The sequence below is a fragment of the Miniopterus schreibersii genome (genome assembly GCF_964146895.1).
Source record: "Miniopterus schreibersii genome assembly, chromosome: 5".
NCBI lineage: Eukaryota > Metazoa > Chordata > Mammalia > Chiroptera > Miniopteridae > Miniopterus > Miniopterus schreibersii.
Window position 1 is genome coordinate 4,943,249 of NC_138106.1, and position 20,766 is coordinate 4,964,014.

General features: G+C 47.6%; 1 protein-coding gene across 4 annotated transcripts; it reads left to right on the forward strand.

Annotated features, from left to right (window-relative positions):
- Positions 1–1,129: 1,129 nt before the first annotated feature.
- ZBTB21 (zinc finger and BTB domain containing 21) lies at positions 1,130–20,687 on the forward strand. Of its 4 annotated transcripts, XM_081138791.1 has the most exons (4): positions 1,130–1,598; positions 10,556–10,786; positions 13,436–15,033; positions 15,631–20,687. In XM_081138791.1, exons 2-4 carry the CDS (start codon positions 10,734–10,736, stop codon positions 16,623–16,625), a joined length of 2,646 nt encoding a protein of 881 aa, XP_080994917.1. In that variant the 5' UTR covers positions 1,130–1,598; positions 10,556–10,733; the 3' UTR covers positions 16,626–20,687. The 4 variants fall into 4 exon arrangements, with proteins under 4 accessions (XP_080994917.1, XP_080994915.1, XP_080994918.1 ...); XM_081138789.1 differs by having other exon boundaries at positions 13,436–20,687; XM_081138792.1 differs by lacking the exon at positions 10,556–10,786.
- The last annotated feature ends 79 nt before the right edge of the window (positions 20,688–20,766 follow it).

The window sequence follows — 20,766 nt, forward strand, 5'->3', positions numbered from 1 at the left end:
CCTAAACGCAGGGGACCCCAAAAACCCAAGGCCCTTTGGAAGACTGGAAATCACTGGTGCATTCTGCCTTCTTTTACGTCAAAACCACTTTTCGCAATACCACCATTCAGTTCAAAACACAGACAACTTTTGAAAGGTTTAAACAGCTGTAGGAGAAAGTTTTTAGGGGCAAGTCTCTTCCTTCGAGACCAAGAGTCCTCTTAAAATGAGTGAGTCTGACAACAGAGCTGGTGGTTTTGACACAAGCGTTTCATCTTTACCCACCGAATGCAAGGTGACTTCTTACGCATGCCCCTCAAGCACTTCATACGTCACCTGGGGTCATGTGCAAAAATTCAACTTCAAAGAAGTTACACTTTTACCTGAAAATCAACACTTGAAAAACGTTAAACAACACGATGTTCTACCTAGCTTGTCCAACAGGTCAATGTGCACAGTTTGGCGTCTGTCATATTAATTTTCTGGCTTTGACTGGAAGTGAAGGGAGCTTCCCAAACCGGTGTCTCTCTAAAATCTACATACACACACATAAAAGCCTGTAAAAAATAAAAATAAAAAAGTGAAGTGAGTTTTCTGATTAATGAACGTCTAATATTCACGCATGAAAACTAAGAGATATGAAAACTAGAATGGATATTAGAGAAAACAAGTCAGCTGCCCAGTGGCCCCTGGGCTCGGCGCTGCTGGGAGGCGCTGCCAGGAGCGCGCCGGCGACCAGCAGATGCCAGGCGGCGCCCAGCGCGGCCCCCGCTGCCCCCAGAGCGAACCGGGCCCCGGTCACGCCAGTTCGCTCTCCGGCGGCCCTTTCGGATCGGATCCTCCGGTGGGAGAAAACGTTAGCGCTCATGGTCAGCACCTCCACAGCCGGCGCGCCTCCACGCGGGCCGCGCGGCTCCCGTGCTGCGGGCGACGCCCCGGGGAGCCCCCGGGGGCCGAGCATCGCGGGCGCCCGTGCCCCGCCCGCCGCCGCCGCCCGCCCGGGGGCCCGGCGCGGCTCGGGCTCCGGCACTTCCGGCCGCGGCGCGGACCTCCGAGGGGCGTGTGAAGGGGCCGCGGCACGCGCCGGGCCGGGGGCGGGGCGAACGGCCGCGACAGCCTCCCGGGGCGCGCGCCCCTCCCGCCGCCACCTCCTCTCACGGCCGCCAGGAGTCCGCCTCGGGCCGGGCGAGAGCGCGGAGCGGGAGGAAGGCGGGCGCCGGGAGGACGCTGGCGTCGGCTGGAGGAGGACGCGGGCGCGGTCCGGGCAGGAGCCGGGCACCGGAGGACGCGGTCGCGAAGCGAGCGGAAGGCGAGCGCGGGAGGACGCGGGCTGCGGCGCTGGCCGTTCTCCCTTCGGGCCCGTCCCTTCCTCGCCTCTTCTCGCCCCGCCCCTGCCCCGCCCCCTGCGCCGCGCGCCTCCCTCGCCCCGCCCCTGGGCCCCCGGCGGCCAATCACAGCGCCGCGCACGTGACGAGCGGTGCCTGCGATGACCTCATCCCTGGTGTGGGATGACGTCAAATTCAAGATGGATGGAATCACAGCGGCAGCGGCGGCTGCGGCGCGCGCGAGCCGAGTGTGAGCGGAAAGGGACCCGGCATCTGCCTCCGGGCTGAAGACCGGTGAGTAACTGTCACACCCCTCGCCCTGGGAGAACTGCGGGGCCCCGTGGGAGGCCAGAGCCTCCCCGCAAAACACAGCCTTTCCTGACGTAACTCTGAGGTGATTTCTCTCCTTTTTTTCCTCTCCTCCCGTGGGTTGCGGGCTCCGAGGGCTTCTGCGCGTGCGCCGGCTCCCTTCCCTCACCGAGCATGTCCTGGGCTCCCACGTAGCCGATTGTGCCTTCACACTGCGCATGCTCCTTTCCCGCACTTGGCCTCGCCCTCGCCACTGCGCACGCTCCGTCCCTCACTGGGCTTCCCTCGCCCCGCCAGGTGGCCCTGGGGGCGGGCGCGCCCGGCCTCCGCGCGAGCTACTGGGCCGAACGGTTGGGACGCCTTTTCGGTCAAGGGCGCGTGCTCCCGTCCGGCGCGGTTTGGGCGGCGGGCCGCTGGCCGCTGAGGGGCGCGCGAGCGTGCGCGGAAGCCGGAGGGGCGGTGGGACCCCCGCACCTGCCGCGGCCTGCGCCCCTACCCGCCGGTCCCTCGGGCCCCTCCTGGCGGCTGCCGGCTTCACCGACCCGTCAGTCAGTCAGTCAGTCAGTCGTCAGTCAGACAGTCACCCAAGTCGACTCTGCTTTCCGCGCCCTTGCCTCCCGGCCGGCCCGCGGCCGAACGCCTGGACCCGGAGCGCACGCCTGTCCCCCAGGCCCTCGGGAAGACCCGTTCCCGTGACTCCCCGCCGCCGGCCTCGAGCGTTTCCGCCGGGCTTGCGGACGGTCCCCCGCTCGGGAAAGCCCCGGTCTGAAGGCTGCGGCCGGCGGCGGCGGGGAGCCCCCAGCCCGGAGCCTGCCGTGGCCGGAGCCCCCTCGTCCTGTAACGGGTCTCGCATCGCCCGGGTCGCGCGCGTATCGGGCTCCAGCTCCGCAGCTGCTGCAGAGGGGGTGCCCTTGGCTGTGGGAGCCCCCCGGCCTCGCCCGTAGCCCGGTGGCTGCGCGCTGCGGCTCGGCTCGGCCGTGCGGGGCTGCGCGTGGAGGCGTCAGGATTTGCGGCGGGATCGCCTCCGGGGGGGGGGGGTCCCCGTCCGGCTCGTGCCGCCCGCGCCGGAGGCCGGGGCGCTTACAGCACCGTCCGGATTGTTCCTCACGGCGGCCCTGAGTCATGGGCGAGGCCCGGGCCCCGCCGCCTCGCCGAGGCCAGAAGATGGGCTCCTCCGCTCTAGGAGGGCTTCTCGGTGGCAGTTATTTTTCAAACTTCCCCCCAGCGCCCGGAGCCAGTGCCTCATCCATCCCTCATGACTAGTCGTCATTCCGTATAAATTTAAGCACCCCTAAATGTTGACGTTAAAAAGAAAGCAGAATTTCGGGGCACCGGCTTGCTTCAAAGTAACTTTAATTCATTCTTCTCGCACTGCTTGTGGAACGTGGGGTGTGCTTCATTCCGTGGGAATAAAAGTTGAAAAGGTTATGACTGCCCTGCCCTCGGGTTGATAGTGTTCATTCAGGGCAGGAGGCATTAGTTAGGTTGCGACGGAAAAGGCGCCGAGTCGCCGAGGGGAGCCCCGGGCGGGGAGGAGGCAGCTGGAGGCAGGACTCGGCCGGGAGGGGCGGAGGCTGCTGGTTGGGGCCTGGCGGCGGAGCGGGGATGCGGGGATGCGCGGGACTGGCAGGGTCGCGCCTCCGCCCGGGACGCGTGGGACGGCCCGTAACGGGGCTCACTGGGCGCCGGACGGGCTGGGGTCCCCGGGAGAAGCGCAGGCAGATAAACAGGTCAGCGCCGTTGTCCAGTGGTAAACTAGGGCCCCAGGAACCCAGAGAAAGCTGCCGCCGGCTGGGCTGCGCGGCAGAGCCTGGAGCAGTAAAGGTGAGCAAGTCCAGTCTCAGGCCTCCCTGGGGTGATTGCTCTCCCTGCCCGGTAGACACCTGCCAGGCCTTGTGCTGAGCATTAGGGATGCACAGGTGGACACAAGGGCTCTCCCTTGTAGGGATTCGTGAAGGAGACATGAAAGCGTATCACGCGCAATAGTCGTGTTACTGCGGAGGGGTGGAGTGTTACGGTAGGTAGATGACTGAGCGCCTGGCTGCCAGCAGATTACTAGAGCTTTGTAGGAACGGTGACATTGAGCTGGGTCTTTCTGTAGAAGTTGGCCGAGTAAAGGGAAGGTAAGAAAGCTATTTTATTTTTAAATATGTCTTTATTGATTTTAGAGAGAGGAGGGGAGAGGGAGAGAGAGAGAGAGAAATGTCAGTGATGAGGGTCATTGAGCAGCTGCCTCCTGCATGCCCCCCACTGGGGATCGAGCCCGGAACCCGGGCATGTGACCTGACCGGGATTCGAACTGAGATCTCCTGGATCCCAGGTCGATGTGCAACCGCTAGCCACACCAGCAGAGCAAGAAAGATATTTTAGATGGTAGATAACAGGTGTGCAGGTTTGTAGGGTGGATGGTAAGAAGTGTCAAATAAGGGCGGAGAGATGATTTGCAACCAGAGTATGAAGTGTCCTGTATGTCAGTCCAGTATTTAGATTTTATCTAGGAAGTAATAGGAAAATCAGTATAATATTCTAAAGCAGGGCAGTGGTGGGACCAGCTTTATGTTAGGAAGCAAAAGGCATGATTTCCACCCCTGTATGTCACTGGAATGTCAGAGTGTTGAAAATCAAATACTTTGTTATGCAAGGTATTGTGTTGAGCATTGTAAAGAGTCAAAAGATATTCAGTGGATTCTCAGTCCTTAAATAGCTTACAGTTCTTTTGGATGGACACGGGTGACTAACAATATTAGGCACTGAGTAAACACCACATAAAGGCTGCCACTCTGTAGTACAGGAGTTGAAAGGCGTACACTGAAGTAGTCAAGGAAGGTGTATTAGTTTGCTAGGGCTACCATGGCAAAGTACCACACACCAGATGGCTTACACAACAGAAATGTATTTTCTCTCAGTTCTGGAGCCTGGGAGACCAAAATTAAGGTATAGGCAGGGTTGATTTTTCCTGAGCCTCTCGTTTGCATGTAGATGGCCGTCTTCTCTTTGTCTTCACATCATCGAACCTCTGTTATGAGTATACCAGTCAGATTGGAGTAGGGCCCAAAGACCTCATTTTAATTTAATTACCCTTTAAAGACCATGTCTCCAATAACACATTTTGAGGTACTAGGGGTTAGAACTTAAGCGTATGAATGGGGGCGGGGAGGGGGCACAGTCCAGCCCATGACAGAGGCTTAATTAGAACTTGAGTTGAGCTTTGAAAGATTACTGTTGAGCTGAGTGGAGTGCTGGGGAGGAGTTAGAGGGGTGGGACGTTACAGATTGGGTGATAGAAGCAGCGTGTGCAGGTTGTGTCTCAGAGATGAGGTGTCTGAAGCAGGAAGTTACCACCAGGATAACTAAGGGGAAGAAAATCCAAAGAGTGGTTTGAAACCAAATTTCCAGAACCTTGGAGTACTCATTTTATAAATGTTGCATTTTAGCCTAATGAAGAACCATTGTTTTTGTTATTTTGTTTTTAAAGAGAGTCAAGCCTGGCTCTTTTCACTCAGTTCTTAAGTCTCAGCTGAAATGTCACATCAAGGCATTTCCTGAGCATCCTCTCCAAACCGCTAGCTACTCCACTCAGTTAAAGCACCCTATTTCTTTCCGTTATAACACTTAGCACAATTTGAACTCATCTTTTTTATTTGTTGCCCTGTCTATCGTCTGATTTACTTCACTAAAAAGTGGAGGCCTTGTCTATTTTGTGCACCCCTGGATTTCAGGTATATCTTATCATGCCTTCTTGCACATCTAATAGGAGCTCAGTTAAGTTGAATTAATAATAGTAATACTTAATGTTGACACCCGATGAATGATCAAAGCTTTGTTTTAGAAAGCTCAGCTGAGCAGCAGTGTATCGAATTTGGGAGGTATGACGGGAAGAATGAATACCACTTAGAAATATGTTAGGATCATTTAATAACAAGAACAGGAAAAAAGTTGATTAGGTTGAATAGGAAAAGGAATTTATTATAAAGATACAGGGTTGCTCTTGAGGTTTAAGGAAAAGCTAAGGAATTGGACTGGGAGAGATTAAAAACTGTGATATATAACTGCAGGAATGTGTGTAGCCGGGCACTGGCAGGCTGTACTCCCAGGCCACTGCTGAGATAAATCAGCTCCAATCATTTACAGCCTTTGTTGTCATTCTCAGGCCCCCGTTTCAGAGAGAAAGTTTCTAATCAGCTTGGCTTTGGTTGTATACCTACCCCTGAGCAAGGGAGGGCAGGCGTCAGCCTGTGCTTAGGGGGAGAAGGATGGTTCTTCCAAAGCCAAATCAAGGGCCTCCTGTAGCAGCAGGACGGAGGAGGAGTGGCTGTCGGGCGGCCAGGACCAGAGAGGCTCGTCTCACCCTAAACTGAGCTACAGTAGAGCCATTCAGCTGGAGGTGCCGAGAACACACCTTTAACCAAAACCAGACCTTCTCTAGAGACTGAAAATGTGGTGAGATGGAATTCAAGGCAGTGAGTGACATTACTCTCTTGAAGGATCAGATAAGCGAGGCTGGCTTTGAAACCTGAGGAGCTTCAGATAATTTCTGCATCTACGTTGACCTGGAGTGAGTGATGATAAGGCCTGAACTCAGAGCCGGCTTCCTGTCCCCATCTAATAGTAAAATCAAATGGAGGGAGTCAGAGCTAAATCCAGAGGTGAGGGTTTGGGGCTGAAACGTGTGTGTGTGTTTATATTTCAAAGTCAAATGTAGGTGCATTGTTTCACTGTGTGTTTACTTTTTGTTACATTCATTTCTTCTCTTTATCCCAGTGCCAGTTTAGGACTACATAAGCAGTCCCCAGCATTCCAAAGGATTCTGTGCCCTGTGTTCAATTTTAGGTTAATACTTTAAATGTAAAGAGACATTTCCCTATAGAACTGGTAGTAAGAGTTTTGTGTGCTAGTCTTGCAGCTGATTTGATTTTTAATGTACTTTAGCTCTAATGCCAGCCTGAGTTTTCATCTCCAAAACTAGAAAGTTGGTGAGGTTATTTTGGTCCCTTCCCATCTTCCTTTCTGAGCCCCTTACTCATCTCCAAGTGTCTTTTTATCCAAGCGCTTACTGTGCTTGGCCTTTTTCTGTTTCTATCCCCAGAATGCTGTGTGTTCCAAAGTGGCCTGCCTTCCACTTATGCCCTTAAAAATCCTAACTCCTGCCCGGCCGGGCCTGGCTCAGCGGTTGAGCGTCGTCGATCCTAGGCAAACGGGGTTCGATTCCCCGTCAGGGCACATGCCCGGGTTGTGGGCTTGACCAATGACTCTCTCATCATTGATGTTTCTTTCTATCTCTCTCTCTCCCTCTCCTTTCCTCTCTCTGAAATCAATAAAGATATATTTAAAAAAAAAAAAAATCCTAACTCCTTGCAACTGATCTAAATTTGGTATAAAGAGGAAATTATTTGCGTTGAATTAAATTATATTAAAATATGAATTCCCCGCTCCTCTTAGCATTTAGTGCCTGAGGAATTTGAGGTCACGGTATGAATTCATTTTCTGGAATCCAGTTGTGAAGGACTTTGGACCAGGGGAAGACTTCAGGAGTTTTGAAGCCCTGTTAGGATCAGATGAGTGTTTCTGAAAAGTATCTGCGGTAGAAATATGAAGAATGAAACCTGTAGTGTTACTGTGATAGTCAAGTGAGCTACGAGTCCCACCTTGCTGATGTCCCCCTGTCCACTCATCCACACACACACACCCTGGCCCAGTTAACTGTTTCCTGAAATCATTATTACCGTATACTTCTTGTATCCTTCATCACGCATGTCTGTCCTGCCATGGCTACCAGAGAACAGGCAGCCAGCCAGCTCATTCATCTGCCGTCAGCAGCACCTCTTGTGATACGTGGCGTATAGCAGGCCCACATAACCATTCAGGAAAGGAAGGAAATAAACTGTGTGCTTGCCATATAGGAAACACTGTATGTATTAGGAACTTTCAAACATACTGTGTCTTTTGTTCATCATGAAAATCCTTTGTGATGGGTAGTGTTAGCCCCGCTCCTCAGGTTAAGGAAACCACTAGGACTCAGAAAGGTCGAGTGATCTTTGTAAGGTTACATATCTAACAGGTGGCAAAGCCAGGGCTTGAGGCAGGTAGACTGATTTGAAAGTCTTTCCATGAATTGTTAACTGTAAAGACACTCTCATTTTGAAATTTCAGGAAACAGCATGAAATAGAAACAATTCAGGCAGAGTTTGGGAAGATACTTGTGTGCAGGGATCCAAGTGGTAAGCAAGCCAGCCCTGCTTCAGAATTTGGTTTTCCTGGGGGATTTCCTCCCAGCTTTTTTGACACTTACAAAGGGGACTTTTCTTTACATTTCACCCACTTTTCTCTTAAGAGTGGAGGTTTTTCCACCATGACTAACATGGTATACCTGCACCGATGAGTCACGTAGAGACCAGCGAAGGAAAAGGTACAGGACATGGATGCAGTGGCAATGTGTTGTATACGTAAGAGCTTTTAAACTTATGATGCACTGTCTTCTATAAGTCAGAGGCTGATTATTCATAATTAAAACATACATGAGAAATTAGTTTGATGAGCCAGCAGATTTATGGGAGAGAGTGCATCCGGTAACAAAGCCAGCCTTGTCTGAGGGCAGAAGAACAGAAAAGGTAGCAGGTTTTGATAATTCAGTCAGCACATCCACCAGCCACAAAGGTTGTTTTGCTGGATCATCTCGTGGTATTTAGCAGTTATGGGTTTTTTTCCCCTTTCTGCCTTCATTCTTAATGTAGCATTTTATATTTTTAGTTGTTAAACTCCATAAATACACGTACTGTCATTGAAACACAAAAGTTTAAAGTGTTATTTGTTTGCAGCTCTACCAGGAAAGGGGCCATTGTTTTTAAGTTTTAGTAATTGAATTAAAAGTTAAAAGCAAGGGCCTCAACCTGAAGGTGAGGGGTCTGCCCTGCACTGTGCTCTCTGTGCTGTTGCTCCAGACATCTAGAGCCTTTGTGCTGGGTACTGGAAAGGTGGGAGAAGTCATGCTCCTCTTACAGTCCTCTAGTGTAGTCCCCAGGGCCCTCAGGCCTCCATCCCCTCTCCAGCCTCAGTGCCTGCCTTCCCCTCCATGTATCCTTTGCTCCAGCCGGGCACCATCTTGTCTCTGTGATGCTGGGCACACTGCTCCTGTTCTTGAAATGCCCTTCACCCTTCCTGACTCCTCCCACGTTCTTAACTTCTGCTTGTTCATAAGGCCTCTTACCCTGAATGTCTTCCCTGCTTCCCTCTCACCTGGATCAGTGCCATCACTTATTTTCCCTCTGTACTTCTGTACATACCCATCTGGTGCTTAGCATATTGGAGCGTGGTGACAGAATGGCTTGTCCTGTTCCCACGCAAGATTTCAAGCACCGTAAGGCAGGACCATGCCTGTCAGATTGGTATCTTCCACGTCTAGCCAGTTCTGGCACATGCTAGACGGGTGCCCAGCTATGAGAAGCATGTAACATGATGACTAAGAGTCCGGGCTCAGGCCACACTCCATACCCACTACTAACTGACTGGGTGACATTGAGCACATAACCTGACCTCTCAGTGCTTTTGTTTCCTAATTTGTGAAACAGACATGATGATAGCACCCAGCTCAGGTGTTTCTGTGAGAAGAGAGGAAACTAGAGGCTGGTAATATTGGGGTTGAGAGAGTGGCCTCTGAAGCCAGTCACCTGGTGTGAGTCCTGTTCTGCTGCTTACTGTCTATGTGACCTTGAGCGCGTTACTTATCCCTGCATGCCTTGTTTCCTCATCTGTAAAATGGGGACAATTATAGTACCTACAGCCTAAGGTTTGTGTAAATACTGAGTTAATGAATGAAAATGTTTACAGTAGCATGTGGCCTTAAATGTTCAATTAGTGTTTGAGGGAATAGACTATAGAGTTGTTTATCAAGTATATCAGGAATTGGGACATGCTTAGCTAGTTCTTGGGCAAGGAGTCTCATTGATGACTCTAAGTGGAAGTTACAGTCAAATGAATACTTTTAATTCCCAAATAATTTTCAGTGACAGTAACTGTTTCTCTTAAACTCAACTCTGAGTGACTTATTGTTCCCTGATTTCCAGATGTTTTTGTTCAAAGATTGTAGAAGCCTGTGGTTCAGGGGATTGGAAGAGAAAACAGGGATGATAATTTGAAGAAAGCAAAAGGAGGAAGCTTTTCTAAACAATGAAAAATGAGAAAACGTTGACCTTTGGCAGTAGGAATAGAGTGTAGGTGCTGTGTGGAATAGCATCTGCTCACGCTCAGGGACAGAATCTCACTCGGTGTTATCTTCACACAGTTCTTCAGCCTCTACCTATAGTTTCAGGTTCCTTTGGGGTCTTATGGATTCCCCCAAAGGCAGACCCTGAGGCAAGGGTTCCGATGGAGATGTTTATTTGGGAAGTGATCCCAGGAAGCACAAGAAAGGTTGTAGGGAAAGTGAAGCAGGGAAAGGTGCCCATAAAGGGTATATTAATGAATAGGTATCTGCTAGCGTTTAAAATATCAAAGCTGAATTCCTGAAAAAAATCTGAACCGATTTTTCTATCAAATTTTATCTCAAGTAATGGCATCCTTCCGGTTGTCCTGGCAGAGCTCTTGGAGACACCCTTATCTGCTCACCTTATCCTCTACAGTCAGTCCGTCAGAAATCCTAATGACTGCTTCAGTCTCCACTGCTGCTGCCCTGGTCCAGGCGCCATTGTGTCTCACCTGCATCACTGAGGTAGACTCCTAACTGGTCCAGTCTGCCATCGTGTCTCCCCTGGATCTTTGCATTAGAGCCCTAGCCCACCCAGACACCATAGTGTCTCGTGGATCGTTGCAGTAGATTCCTAGCTGGTCCAGGCCACCATCGTGTCTCACCTGTTTCATTGCAGCACAATCCTAGCTGGCCCCCCAGCTTCCACCCTTTCCCTATTTTCCATGGTCCAGATACTTTTAAACATAATTCCTCTGCACAGAATCTTCCCATGGCTGCCCAGTTACTCCTGGTAAGAAGCACAGTTATCAACGCGTCCACCCAGCCCTGCACAGCCTCTCCTCGTGTCATCCTCCATGGCTTCCTCGGCTGTGCTCCGGCCCTGCTGTTACCTTGGCTCTCCCCTCTGCCTGTAACACTCTTCCTCAGTGATCATCCTCATGGCTCATCCTTGCCTTCTTCGGGCCTTCTCAGATGCCATTTTATTGAATAAGTAAGTGGTAACAATGACTGTTTTCTCATTTAATCCTCACAAGAGCATCATTGAGGCTCAGAAAGGTTGATTAGCCTAGAGCACTGACTTTCACCCTGCCTTGACTCTGACCCACAGGAAGGAGTGTATTGTACATCCCAACCCAGTACTTGCTTACATGTGTGGATGTGTGCACAGAAGTGAAACGAGCCCCACAAGGTCGTAGTTAGCCTTGCTACAGTTGAGACGTTCTGGCGTTTTCCCTCTGCCCTAGTCATTTTTTTATTACCAGTTTCATACCACTAAATTGATTTTAAGAAACCCCTTTGAAAAATACTTATCGAGCTTTTGATTCTGCATCTGTTGCTTTTCCCTGTGGCAACATCTGAACTAGCTTTCTCAAAAATTATTAGCACTAAAAACTGTTTAGTGCTCAGCTGAGTTGATAAGTGTGGCATTATAACCTTATTTCTCTCTCTGCTGATCTCTGTAAAAGATGGCAAGAGTTTCCTTGCACATAAGATGTGTGATTATAAAGACAATACTGCAGGGTTAAGTGAGAAATTAAGATGGCTAACAGAAAGGGAAAAGTACCTTTATCAAGCAATCACAGAGGAATTAAAATTCACCACCTATATGAAATAATGATGGGCAGAAACGAACAGAAACTCGGTGAAGTCCGACTGAGGTGATAGTGAACAGGCTACAGGCTTTGTCCCCAGAAGCAAAGTCATGCCTCTGAGTTGGTTAAATTGAGTCAACACTGTAATGGAGTCAGAATACTATCAAGAACATGGTGTACGATGCTTGGTCACTCCAGGTAGGTGACCTACCAGACTCTTGTGGGCTCTTCTGAAGAGCCCAGGTCTGGTTGAGCAGCAGAGGCTGGTCCTTTGAAGCCAGAGGAGAACCTACACATGCCAGATATGGAGTTTGGTATATTGACAGCTTGCCTCTAGCGAATGATAGAACTGTCACAAATAGGCTTGGTTACTGTGAATCCATTTTAATATTAAAAGTGAATGTCATGGCTCTTAAGGAAAAGGTGGCATTATAAAATCAAACTACAGAGATGAGGTGTTACAGTGGCAGAGCCTACGTGAAGGCTCAGACTTGGAGTCGAGCACCACCTCTTCACGAAAAGGCTCTTTGTCCAGAACACAGGTGGGGTTCTTCTGAACCTCCCCCTTTTTTTGATACTGAGTTAAATGCCTATTAATCCTGCAATTTTTGAAAATTGCTCAACATTTGTCAAGTTCTTAACTATGTATGAGATGCTAGCTCACCTCATCTTTGCAACGACCAGAATGGAGGGCATGGTCCATGTCCCATTTCAAGGAAGAGACCTGATAATCAGAGAGGCTGATGGAGAGCAAGGGAGGTGCCAGCATTTCAACCCCAGCATCTCGGGCAGAGCCTGCACCCAGTTTGTGTCTCGCCTTTACATTTGAATTAGTAATAATTTAGTTTAGACCCACACCAAAGTTTCCTTTGTGCTGTTGTCAGACGTGATTTGGTAAGGAAATAATATTCAGGAGGTTGCAAGGTGTTTAGCATAAAAATGAAAACAAAGTCTTATTCTTTAACATTTCTAACCTTTGTTAAATAGTAATTAGGATAGAGTAGTAAGTAGCAAATGATTTTTCACTTTCCAAATTTGTGCCTATTTTTAAAGGTCTGGTGAGACCTCTACTTCGCAACCCATTCTTAGCAATTCACATTGCAGATAAATGTACCCAGTTGTGGGGAGGAAGAAACTGTCCTCTATCCTTCTAGGGTTTTTCGGCTGGTCTAATAATTAAATCTACATGAGACAGGTTAACGAGAAAATAACCAAATTTAATTACATATGAGAACCCCACATACAGGAGCGGTTCACAGAGACAGGCAGGGACAATGAGGGACGTGTGACATTCTGAGCTAAGGATGAGGTAAGGCACCTGGGGCTACAGAGGAGAGGAGGGTCATTGCAGGACGGTAAGAAGAGCAGATGTCAGTAATTAGTAGTTTGCCCTGCTCTATAGAGAGGTCAAAAGGGTTATCTGATAATTTTATTATGAGCAAGGTCCCTAATTCAATTCTTCTAGGTTGTTGGGGATGGGGGGAGGGCAAAGTTTCCCTTGGGGTCTCAGTTGCCTTTAGCTCAAAATAACCTACATACCACAGAGGCACATCTTGGGTGACTCTTTCTGAACCCCTGCCCAGTAATAAGAGGATTTCCTTAGGAATTGAGGACTTAAGGCATTTCAGTACTTCATACTCGTTCTCTGGACTAATAAGGACAGAACCAAATGGAAGATGGGTAAGACCTCTTCCATTTATAATAATAATAATAATAAACCGTTATTTTCAAATACTGCTTCTGTATGTACCTGCCAAGTTCTGCAGCCCTTTGGATGGTCTGAAAATTCCTGCGTTACAGTCTTTAGTTCCTGAAGTCCTTCAATTTTAATGATTCATCATCTACTTACACCATGAGACTTGTTTCCTCATATTTTTCGTGTTATTTAAATAAGATTGTTTATCCAAAAAGCTTTTGTGTACCTATAATATGCTAAATATTGGCACCTCTGAAAAGACAGCTGGTAGTCCCTGCCCTTGAGGAGCGTTTTGCCTGGTGGAGAGCTTTTCACTGCGTTGTTCATAATAACTTTACACTTTTTCTTTCAGATACGCCCAGGCGATGGAGGGATTGCAGCATTACATCAACCCAGCACATGCCATCTCTCTCCTGAGCGCGCTCAACGAGGAGCGCCTCAAAGGACAGCTGTGCGATGTGCTTCTGATTGTTGGAGACCAGAAGTTTCGAGCTCATAAAAATGTCTTAGCTGCCAGCAGTGAATACTTTCATAGTTTGTTCACAGATAAGGCGAATGAGTCACAAACTGTATTTCAGCTTGACTTTTGTGAGCCAGATGCTTTTGACAACGTCCTGAACTACATTTATTCCTCATCTCTCTTTGTTGAGAAAGGCAGCCTCGCCGCTGTGCAGGAGCTGGGCTACAGCCTTGGGATATCTTTCCTGACTAACATTGTCTCTAAAACACCTCAAGCACCCTTCCCAATATGTCCCAACAGAAAAAGACTATTCGTAGAACATGATGAAAACAGTTCTCAAAAGAGAAGTGTCATTGTCTGTCAAAGCAGGAATGAAGCACAAGGGAAGACTGTGAGTCCAAGTCCCCCCGATCTAAGCCATACTTCCCGGCCCTCCCCGAGCATTGCAGTCAAGGCCAATACCAGTAAGCCACACGTTCCCAAACCAATTGAACCACTTCATGATTTGTCATCAACTGAAAAGAGTTGGCCAAAGGATGGTTCTGTGGGATACGCAAAGCCTCTTGAGCGTTCTGGATCTTTGGATGATACAAACAGAAGCGGTCTGGTGAAAAGGAATGCAGCCCTGCCTTCTGCACCTCCGCAGGACAGAGAGGCAGTGGATGACAGGCCCGGAGGAAGCAGTCAGCTGCCCAAAGGAAAAGCTATAGAGCTGGCTTTGAAAAGGCCACGGCCACCTGTTCTGGCTCTTCGAAGCTCATCAGAGACCCCCTATCTATTAAAAGAAACTAACAGAGGAAATGGCCCGGGCGAGGACAGGAACTTGTTGTACTATTCAAAGTTGGGCTTGGTGATCCCGTCCAGTGGGTCTGCGTCTGCAAACCAGAGCATCGACAGAAGTGGCCCGCTGGTTAAGAGCCTCCTGCGACGGTCACTGTCGATGGACAGCCAGGTTCCTGTCTACTCACCCTCAATAGATTTGAAATCTTCCCAGGGGTCACCTGCAGGGCCAAGCGACACGCCAGGGAATGTGTTTTGTGCTATATCTCAAAAGTCATCTTCAAAAGAGGGTAGTGAGAAACCAGCCCCGGGTGATGGGGCTCCAGCCGCACCGCCACACCGCCTCAGGTCCTTCAGTGCTTCTCAGTCCATGGAGAGGGAAGGTGCCCCCCCTGTTGCCGAGGTTCGAATCAAAACAGAGCCCCGGAGCCCCCCGGCGGATCCCTCCGACATCATTCGGGTCACTGTGGGAGACGCCGCCGCGGCAGCTTCCAGCTCAAGAGACCTTACTCTGAAAACAGAAGATGACCAAAAAGACATGAGCAGACTCCCAGCAAAAAGGAGGTTCCAGGCGGACCGCAGGCTGCCGTTGAAGAAGCTAAAGGTGGACGCGCACGGCTCTCTGGTGGCGGAAGAGAATCTTGAGGAAAGCTCAGGCCCCCCTCTCGGCGCAGACTTTCCAGATTCTGACTTGAGCAGAGATGCATTTGGTGAGTCAGAGGGAACAAGACCAAACAGAAAGTTTAAGTGCAGACATTGCCTTAAGATCTTTAGGTCAACCGCAGGCCTTCACCGGCACGTTAACATGTACCACAACCCAGAAAAGCCCTACGCTTGCGACATCTGTCACAAGCGGTTTCACACAAACTTCAAGGTGTGGACCCACTGTCAGACCCAGCACGGCATAGTGAGGAACCCATCGCCGGCCTCCAGTTCACATGCCGTTCTGGACGAAAAGTTCCAAAGAAAGCTGATTGACATAGTGAGAGAGAGAGAGATTAAGAAGGCCCTGATCATTAAGTTGAGGCGCAGCAAGCCCGGTTTTCAGGGGCAGAGTAGTTCCCCAGCTCAAGTCATCAAGAGGAACTTGAGGTCGCGAGCCAAAGGCGTGTACATTTGTACTTACTGTGGAAAGGCCTATCGCTTTCTCTCTCAGTTCAAACAGCACATAAAGATGCACCCGGGAGAGAAGCCCCTTGGAGGACACAAGGTCGCTAAGCTGAAAGCGCCCGCTCTTGACGGTCCGGTAGAGAGCAAGGAGGTTTTCCAGTGCCGCCTCTGTAACGCTAAGCTCTCTTCTCTCCTAGAGCAAGGCAGCCATGAGCGACTGTGCCGAAATGCCACCGTGTGCCCCTACTGCAGCCTTAGGTTCTTTTCGCCTGAGCTCAAGCACGAGCACGAGAGCAAGTGTGAGTACAAGAAGCTGACGTGCCTCGAGTGCATGCGCACCTTCAAGTCCTCCTTCAGCATTTGGCGGCACCAGGTCGAAGTCCACAATCAGAACACCATGGCTCCAGCTGAAAACTTCTCCTTACCCCTCCTAGACCACAACGGAGAAGTCCCCAGCTCCTCCAGGCCCCAGGCCCAGCCTGAACCTCAGAAAGCAAACCACGTTGTCGCAGCAAAGGATGACAGCGCCTTCAGTGACTGCTCAGAGCAAGTCAACTTCGATTCAGAAGATTCCTCCTGTCTCCCCGAAGACCTCAGCCTTTCGAAGCAACTGAAGATCCAAGTCAAAGAGGAGCCTTTGGAGGAAGCTGAGGAAGTGGCGCCTGAGGCCAGCACGGCTCCCAAAGAGGCAGCTTCGAGCAAGGACCCGGGACTATGGCCCTGTGAGAAGTGTGGCAAGACGTTCACGGCGCCCAAGCAGCTGGAGCGGCACCAGGAGCTCTTGTGTTCCGTGAAACCCTTCATCTGTCACGTCTGCAACAAGGCTTTTCGCACCAATTTCCGGCTCTGGAGTCACTTCCAGTCCCATATGTCTCAGGCTACAGAGGACTCGGCACATAAAGAATCTGAAGCGTGCCCTGTTCCCACAAACTCTCCGTCACCGCCGCCTCTGCCCCCACCCCCACCACTGCCCAAGATCCAGCCCCTGGAGCCCAACAGTCCAACGGGTGTGTCTGAAAATGCAGCTCCGGCCACAGAGAAACTGTTTGTGCCCCAGGAATCAGACACACTTTTTTACCATGCCCCACCCCTTTCAGCAATCACATTTAAAAGACAGTTCATGTGTAAACTTTGCCATAGGACATTCAAGACCGCATTTAGTCTTTGGAGTCATGAACAAACCCACAATTGAAAGACCTCCCCTTTCACCTGTAACGAATGGGGGCGGTCTCCAGATTTCAGCCTAAGTTGTGAAATGCATCATAAGAAGCAAAATATTTTTTACAAAAGAATAATAAAGGTTGGAAATTGTTATACTTGAGTATAAGTTTGAGGTAAACTGATGTTAATTAGTAATGTCCTTACTCAACTTAGGAAAACTCTAAAAAATACTGTGTTTCTGGTCCTTGCAGTCACAGGACGACCTGACTTCATTGATGTTGAAATTGATTGGTCTTGGCTGTTTGCATGGTTCCTCATTCCACAGTATCGGTATAGTCTTCTACTTGGGGTGGTTTTGTTTGCTTACTGATTTGCAGTTAGTGAAGTACTAACTGATTTGCAGTTAGTTAAAGGATTTCTTCTTTTGATTATATCAGACACCTAAGTTCTAGTTAAGTCTCAGCCATGTTCTTAAGTCCAGAACTCATCAGGAAGGAGTGGAGTAGTTTGCAGTGTTGATTTAGGTCTTTAGAATACTCTAGCAATAAAAAAATGATAAACCTCAACTTTAACAAGTTAGATCCTGACACTTGATAAAAAATATTTGGCATTTCGTGCTCATGTAGAACTCTTGTATGAAAATTGTGAGAAATTTACATCAGCAATAGTAATACTTAGGTTTTTGTAAGAGAAAAACTTGCTCTTGGGTCATTTAATGTAATTATTGATGGAAAACCTGGGAGATGAAAATGTTGAGATTTCTGGGAGGCCTCTGAGGTCGTTTTACAGGCTTCAGTACTGACTGGCTCAGTACTCAGGCTTCTGCTGTGCTCTGTCCACGTCACAGTTCCAAGTTCAGCCCAGCATCGGAAGGACTTAAAGATTTGGTTTTCTCTGGCTTATGCTGCCACACATTGAAAAATCTGAGTGTATTTGGGACAAAGATAACATGGCACCGATTTTGAAATTAACAACATTAGTATAACAAATAAGGTCAGGACCTACATTCACAGAGTCAGCCCTGTGACTCTGAATCCCCGAATTCCCAATCACCACTTCCAGAGGCTCAAAGCAGAGGGAGAAACCCCACACTGCAGTCTGCACGTGCTTTTCAGAAACAATGTTGACAGTATGCAGTTTCCTACCTCTTTGTCTTGTGATCCGTTCTGTTAGAGTTTGTTGGGAGTTTGTCGTGGTAAAACATCCATAGTGAAACCATCCTGCTTTAGGCCACTGCTTAGCGTTTTCTAAGTAGGTGTTAAAGTACTATCAAGGGTCCAGAATTAGTTTTTCTTTCTTCTTTTGGCCCATGGGGTTTGGGCTTGTTTTTTTCTATTTTGTATAAGTTGTAATGAAAAGCCTTTCAGTAGGTGTTATCCAAAGTTCAAGAGGCTGTTTCAAAAGGAACAATTTTTATTTCACTTGTGTGGGGTGGTTAGACATAGGAAAGTAGGAAAATTGGGGGAAACACAAAATCCTTTTAAGGTAGTGATATGGGTTAAGACTCCCAAGTTTATTATTTTTTTTATAAGTTATTCTTTCAAATAAAAAATTAACTGCTGTGAGTAAGAAATACTGTGCTGGGTACTTAAATTTGTCTCCAGCAGAAAAGAACTCCTCCTCCACCTCACTGCCCACATTCCAGAGTGAAGGTGGTGGGAAAGGCCTTCTCTTTGTCTGAAATAAGCATTTTTGTAAAATACTAATTGACTTTGTACATTATAGAAATTGCATATGAATTTCTACCTTTTATTCTTTCATTTGAAAACTCAGAAGTCCCAAAATATTTGTGTGGTTACTTCCTGTTTCTGCTCTTACCTTAAACTTGATGGCAAAAGGAAAGTAAAATTAAGTTACAGTTAATGGTTATCAGCATCTTTATGTTTTCTTGAAGAAATCTATGCATTTTAAAGACCAAGCTAAAGCATACAATTTTATGTCAGACATTAGGATGTATTATTGTCCGTCGAGTTCGTTCCCTGTGCGATGTGGTGGTTCTTACTCTGAACACCTGGGTAGCTATCACTTCAGGAGACAGTTTCCCTCAGAGTGGTCATCGCTTTGGCTGGTTGAGTGTCTAACAATCCCGTGACACGGTATCTTGGCATTGTAAATTCAGCATCCAGGACTTGAACCTTTATGCCACTTTTGTGAGGTTTTTTAATAAAAGTTAATCAGTAAAAAATATTTTTGATCTAAATAGAGGCTCTGCAAATCTCTTAGGCTTTAAGAGTTGCCAGTGGTTTGACTTGTTAGCCCACATTTTTGTCTAGGCAAGGAACATAAGATTTCAGATAAAATTTTGAACCAAAAACATTTATAATGCAGTTCTGGTTTTTCTATTACTTTTTATACTGTACCTTAAAAAAGCATTAGGCTGAAAGAGTTTATTTTGGTGGTCAAAATAAATTATGCTTCCACTTGTGTAACTATTTTAAACATTAAGAAGTAAAATAATGAGAGACAAGTTAATTGCTTTATTCAATAAGCAGGTTTCTAGGAATTTTCCTTGGTAGGCAAATACTTGGTGTAAGACAGCTTGGTCTTTCATTGTTGCTGCTCTTTAGCAAATATATTCTTGAAAACGTTTTTTCTGATTGTAATTTGTTTTTGAAAATGTAGAAAGCTCATTATTCCTTATAAGAAAGTGTTCAGGTTGCCTGCTTTTTTATGCAGTTGTGGAAAGAATGTAAGATGTTTTAATATATTCTTTGTTGATCTGAGAACTTGTTACTGAATCATTTTCTTCACGCTGGGGAGGGAGGGAACATCGTAAAATGCGTGTTTTTATCAAGGTAAGCAATGGAGGCAACAAATAGTGCACATTTTTTATAGTAATGTTTCAAGATGAGTAGAGTATTTCCCTTTAAAACTGGTTATGATTCGTATGCAATTATACTTTTATCAAAATATACACTTGATAAGTCAACTGTGATGTCATGTGCATCTGTGAGGAGATGTGCGTGGTCCTTGGCTCCTGATCTGGAACCGGTCGTAATAGCTTTCTCTTTAAAAATACGCTCCAGCAGTTACTGGGGATACTTTAATCCATACTCTGCACCCACTGGTGCTGAGAATACAACATGGCCTTCCATGGAGGCAGGGGGCATTTTCACCTGTGGGCCACCGGACGGGGTGAGGGGGGAGATTAATTCTGAAGTCAGCCCTGTTCCCTGTGCGTGTATGTGTGTGTGCGTGGATGTGCGTGCGTGTGGGTGTGCGTGTACACATGCAACCATAATCTGAAACTCTAGGAAGTAAATTTGAATTTTCTTAAAACAAAAGTAATTAGATGTCATTCTTTACAGGTGTCTTTATAAATTGCACTAGTTAATATTGGAATATTACGAGTCCATTTCATCAGTTTCTGATGTCTCGATGTTTTTGCAATAATTGTGAAAAGCATTGATTTAAATAATGCTAACACATTCTTTACTAAGTTCTTTAACACTGGCCTTTTTAAGTTTTAGAGATGGATTTTTCTCTTGTGGCTCTAGCACTTTAAGAAGTTTGGTGTTTGCCTGGTTTTTGCCATGTTTGTTCAGTGCTCAGTGTTCTCGGCTCCGGGGTTTCCACCCAGCTGGGAGGGACCGGACAGGACAGGGCCAGCGGCGTGTGGGTCTAGAGGAGAAAGTGAGTGTCGGCTTTTCAGCAACTCCTCGGAGAGATGGTCACTCGGGAACCAAAGCATTTTCCTGTAAATCTGTAAAATAGTTGAACTCAGTGCTCTTTGTTCATCTATTAGTGCCGTCCAGGTTTTCCAGTCATACTTGGTTAACACTGATTTTCAAAAAGTGATAATTTCTTATTGACATTAATCCAAGACTTACTTCAAAACTTTCATTAAATAAATGCTTATTGTTGAAAGAAAAGCAAATGTGGTTTTAAAATTGTGTATATTTTGTTGTTATATCCTTTGCAGAATATTTTGTTGTTTGATTTTATTTAGGAATAAGCTTCTTTGGACAAATAGGATTTCTGTGGAATGTTAGCTCATTGCTTATTCATATCCAATTCTGTTGTCTGTTTACTTTGCTTAAATCTTGACTAAGAATGATGGGAGTCAATAAATTTGTACTGTATTTTGTTTTGAGTCTCAGTCTCACTGGTATGTTTTGGACTTTGATAATAATGATTAATAGCATTTAAATTTATGAAAGGGAAGATAAACC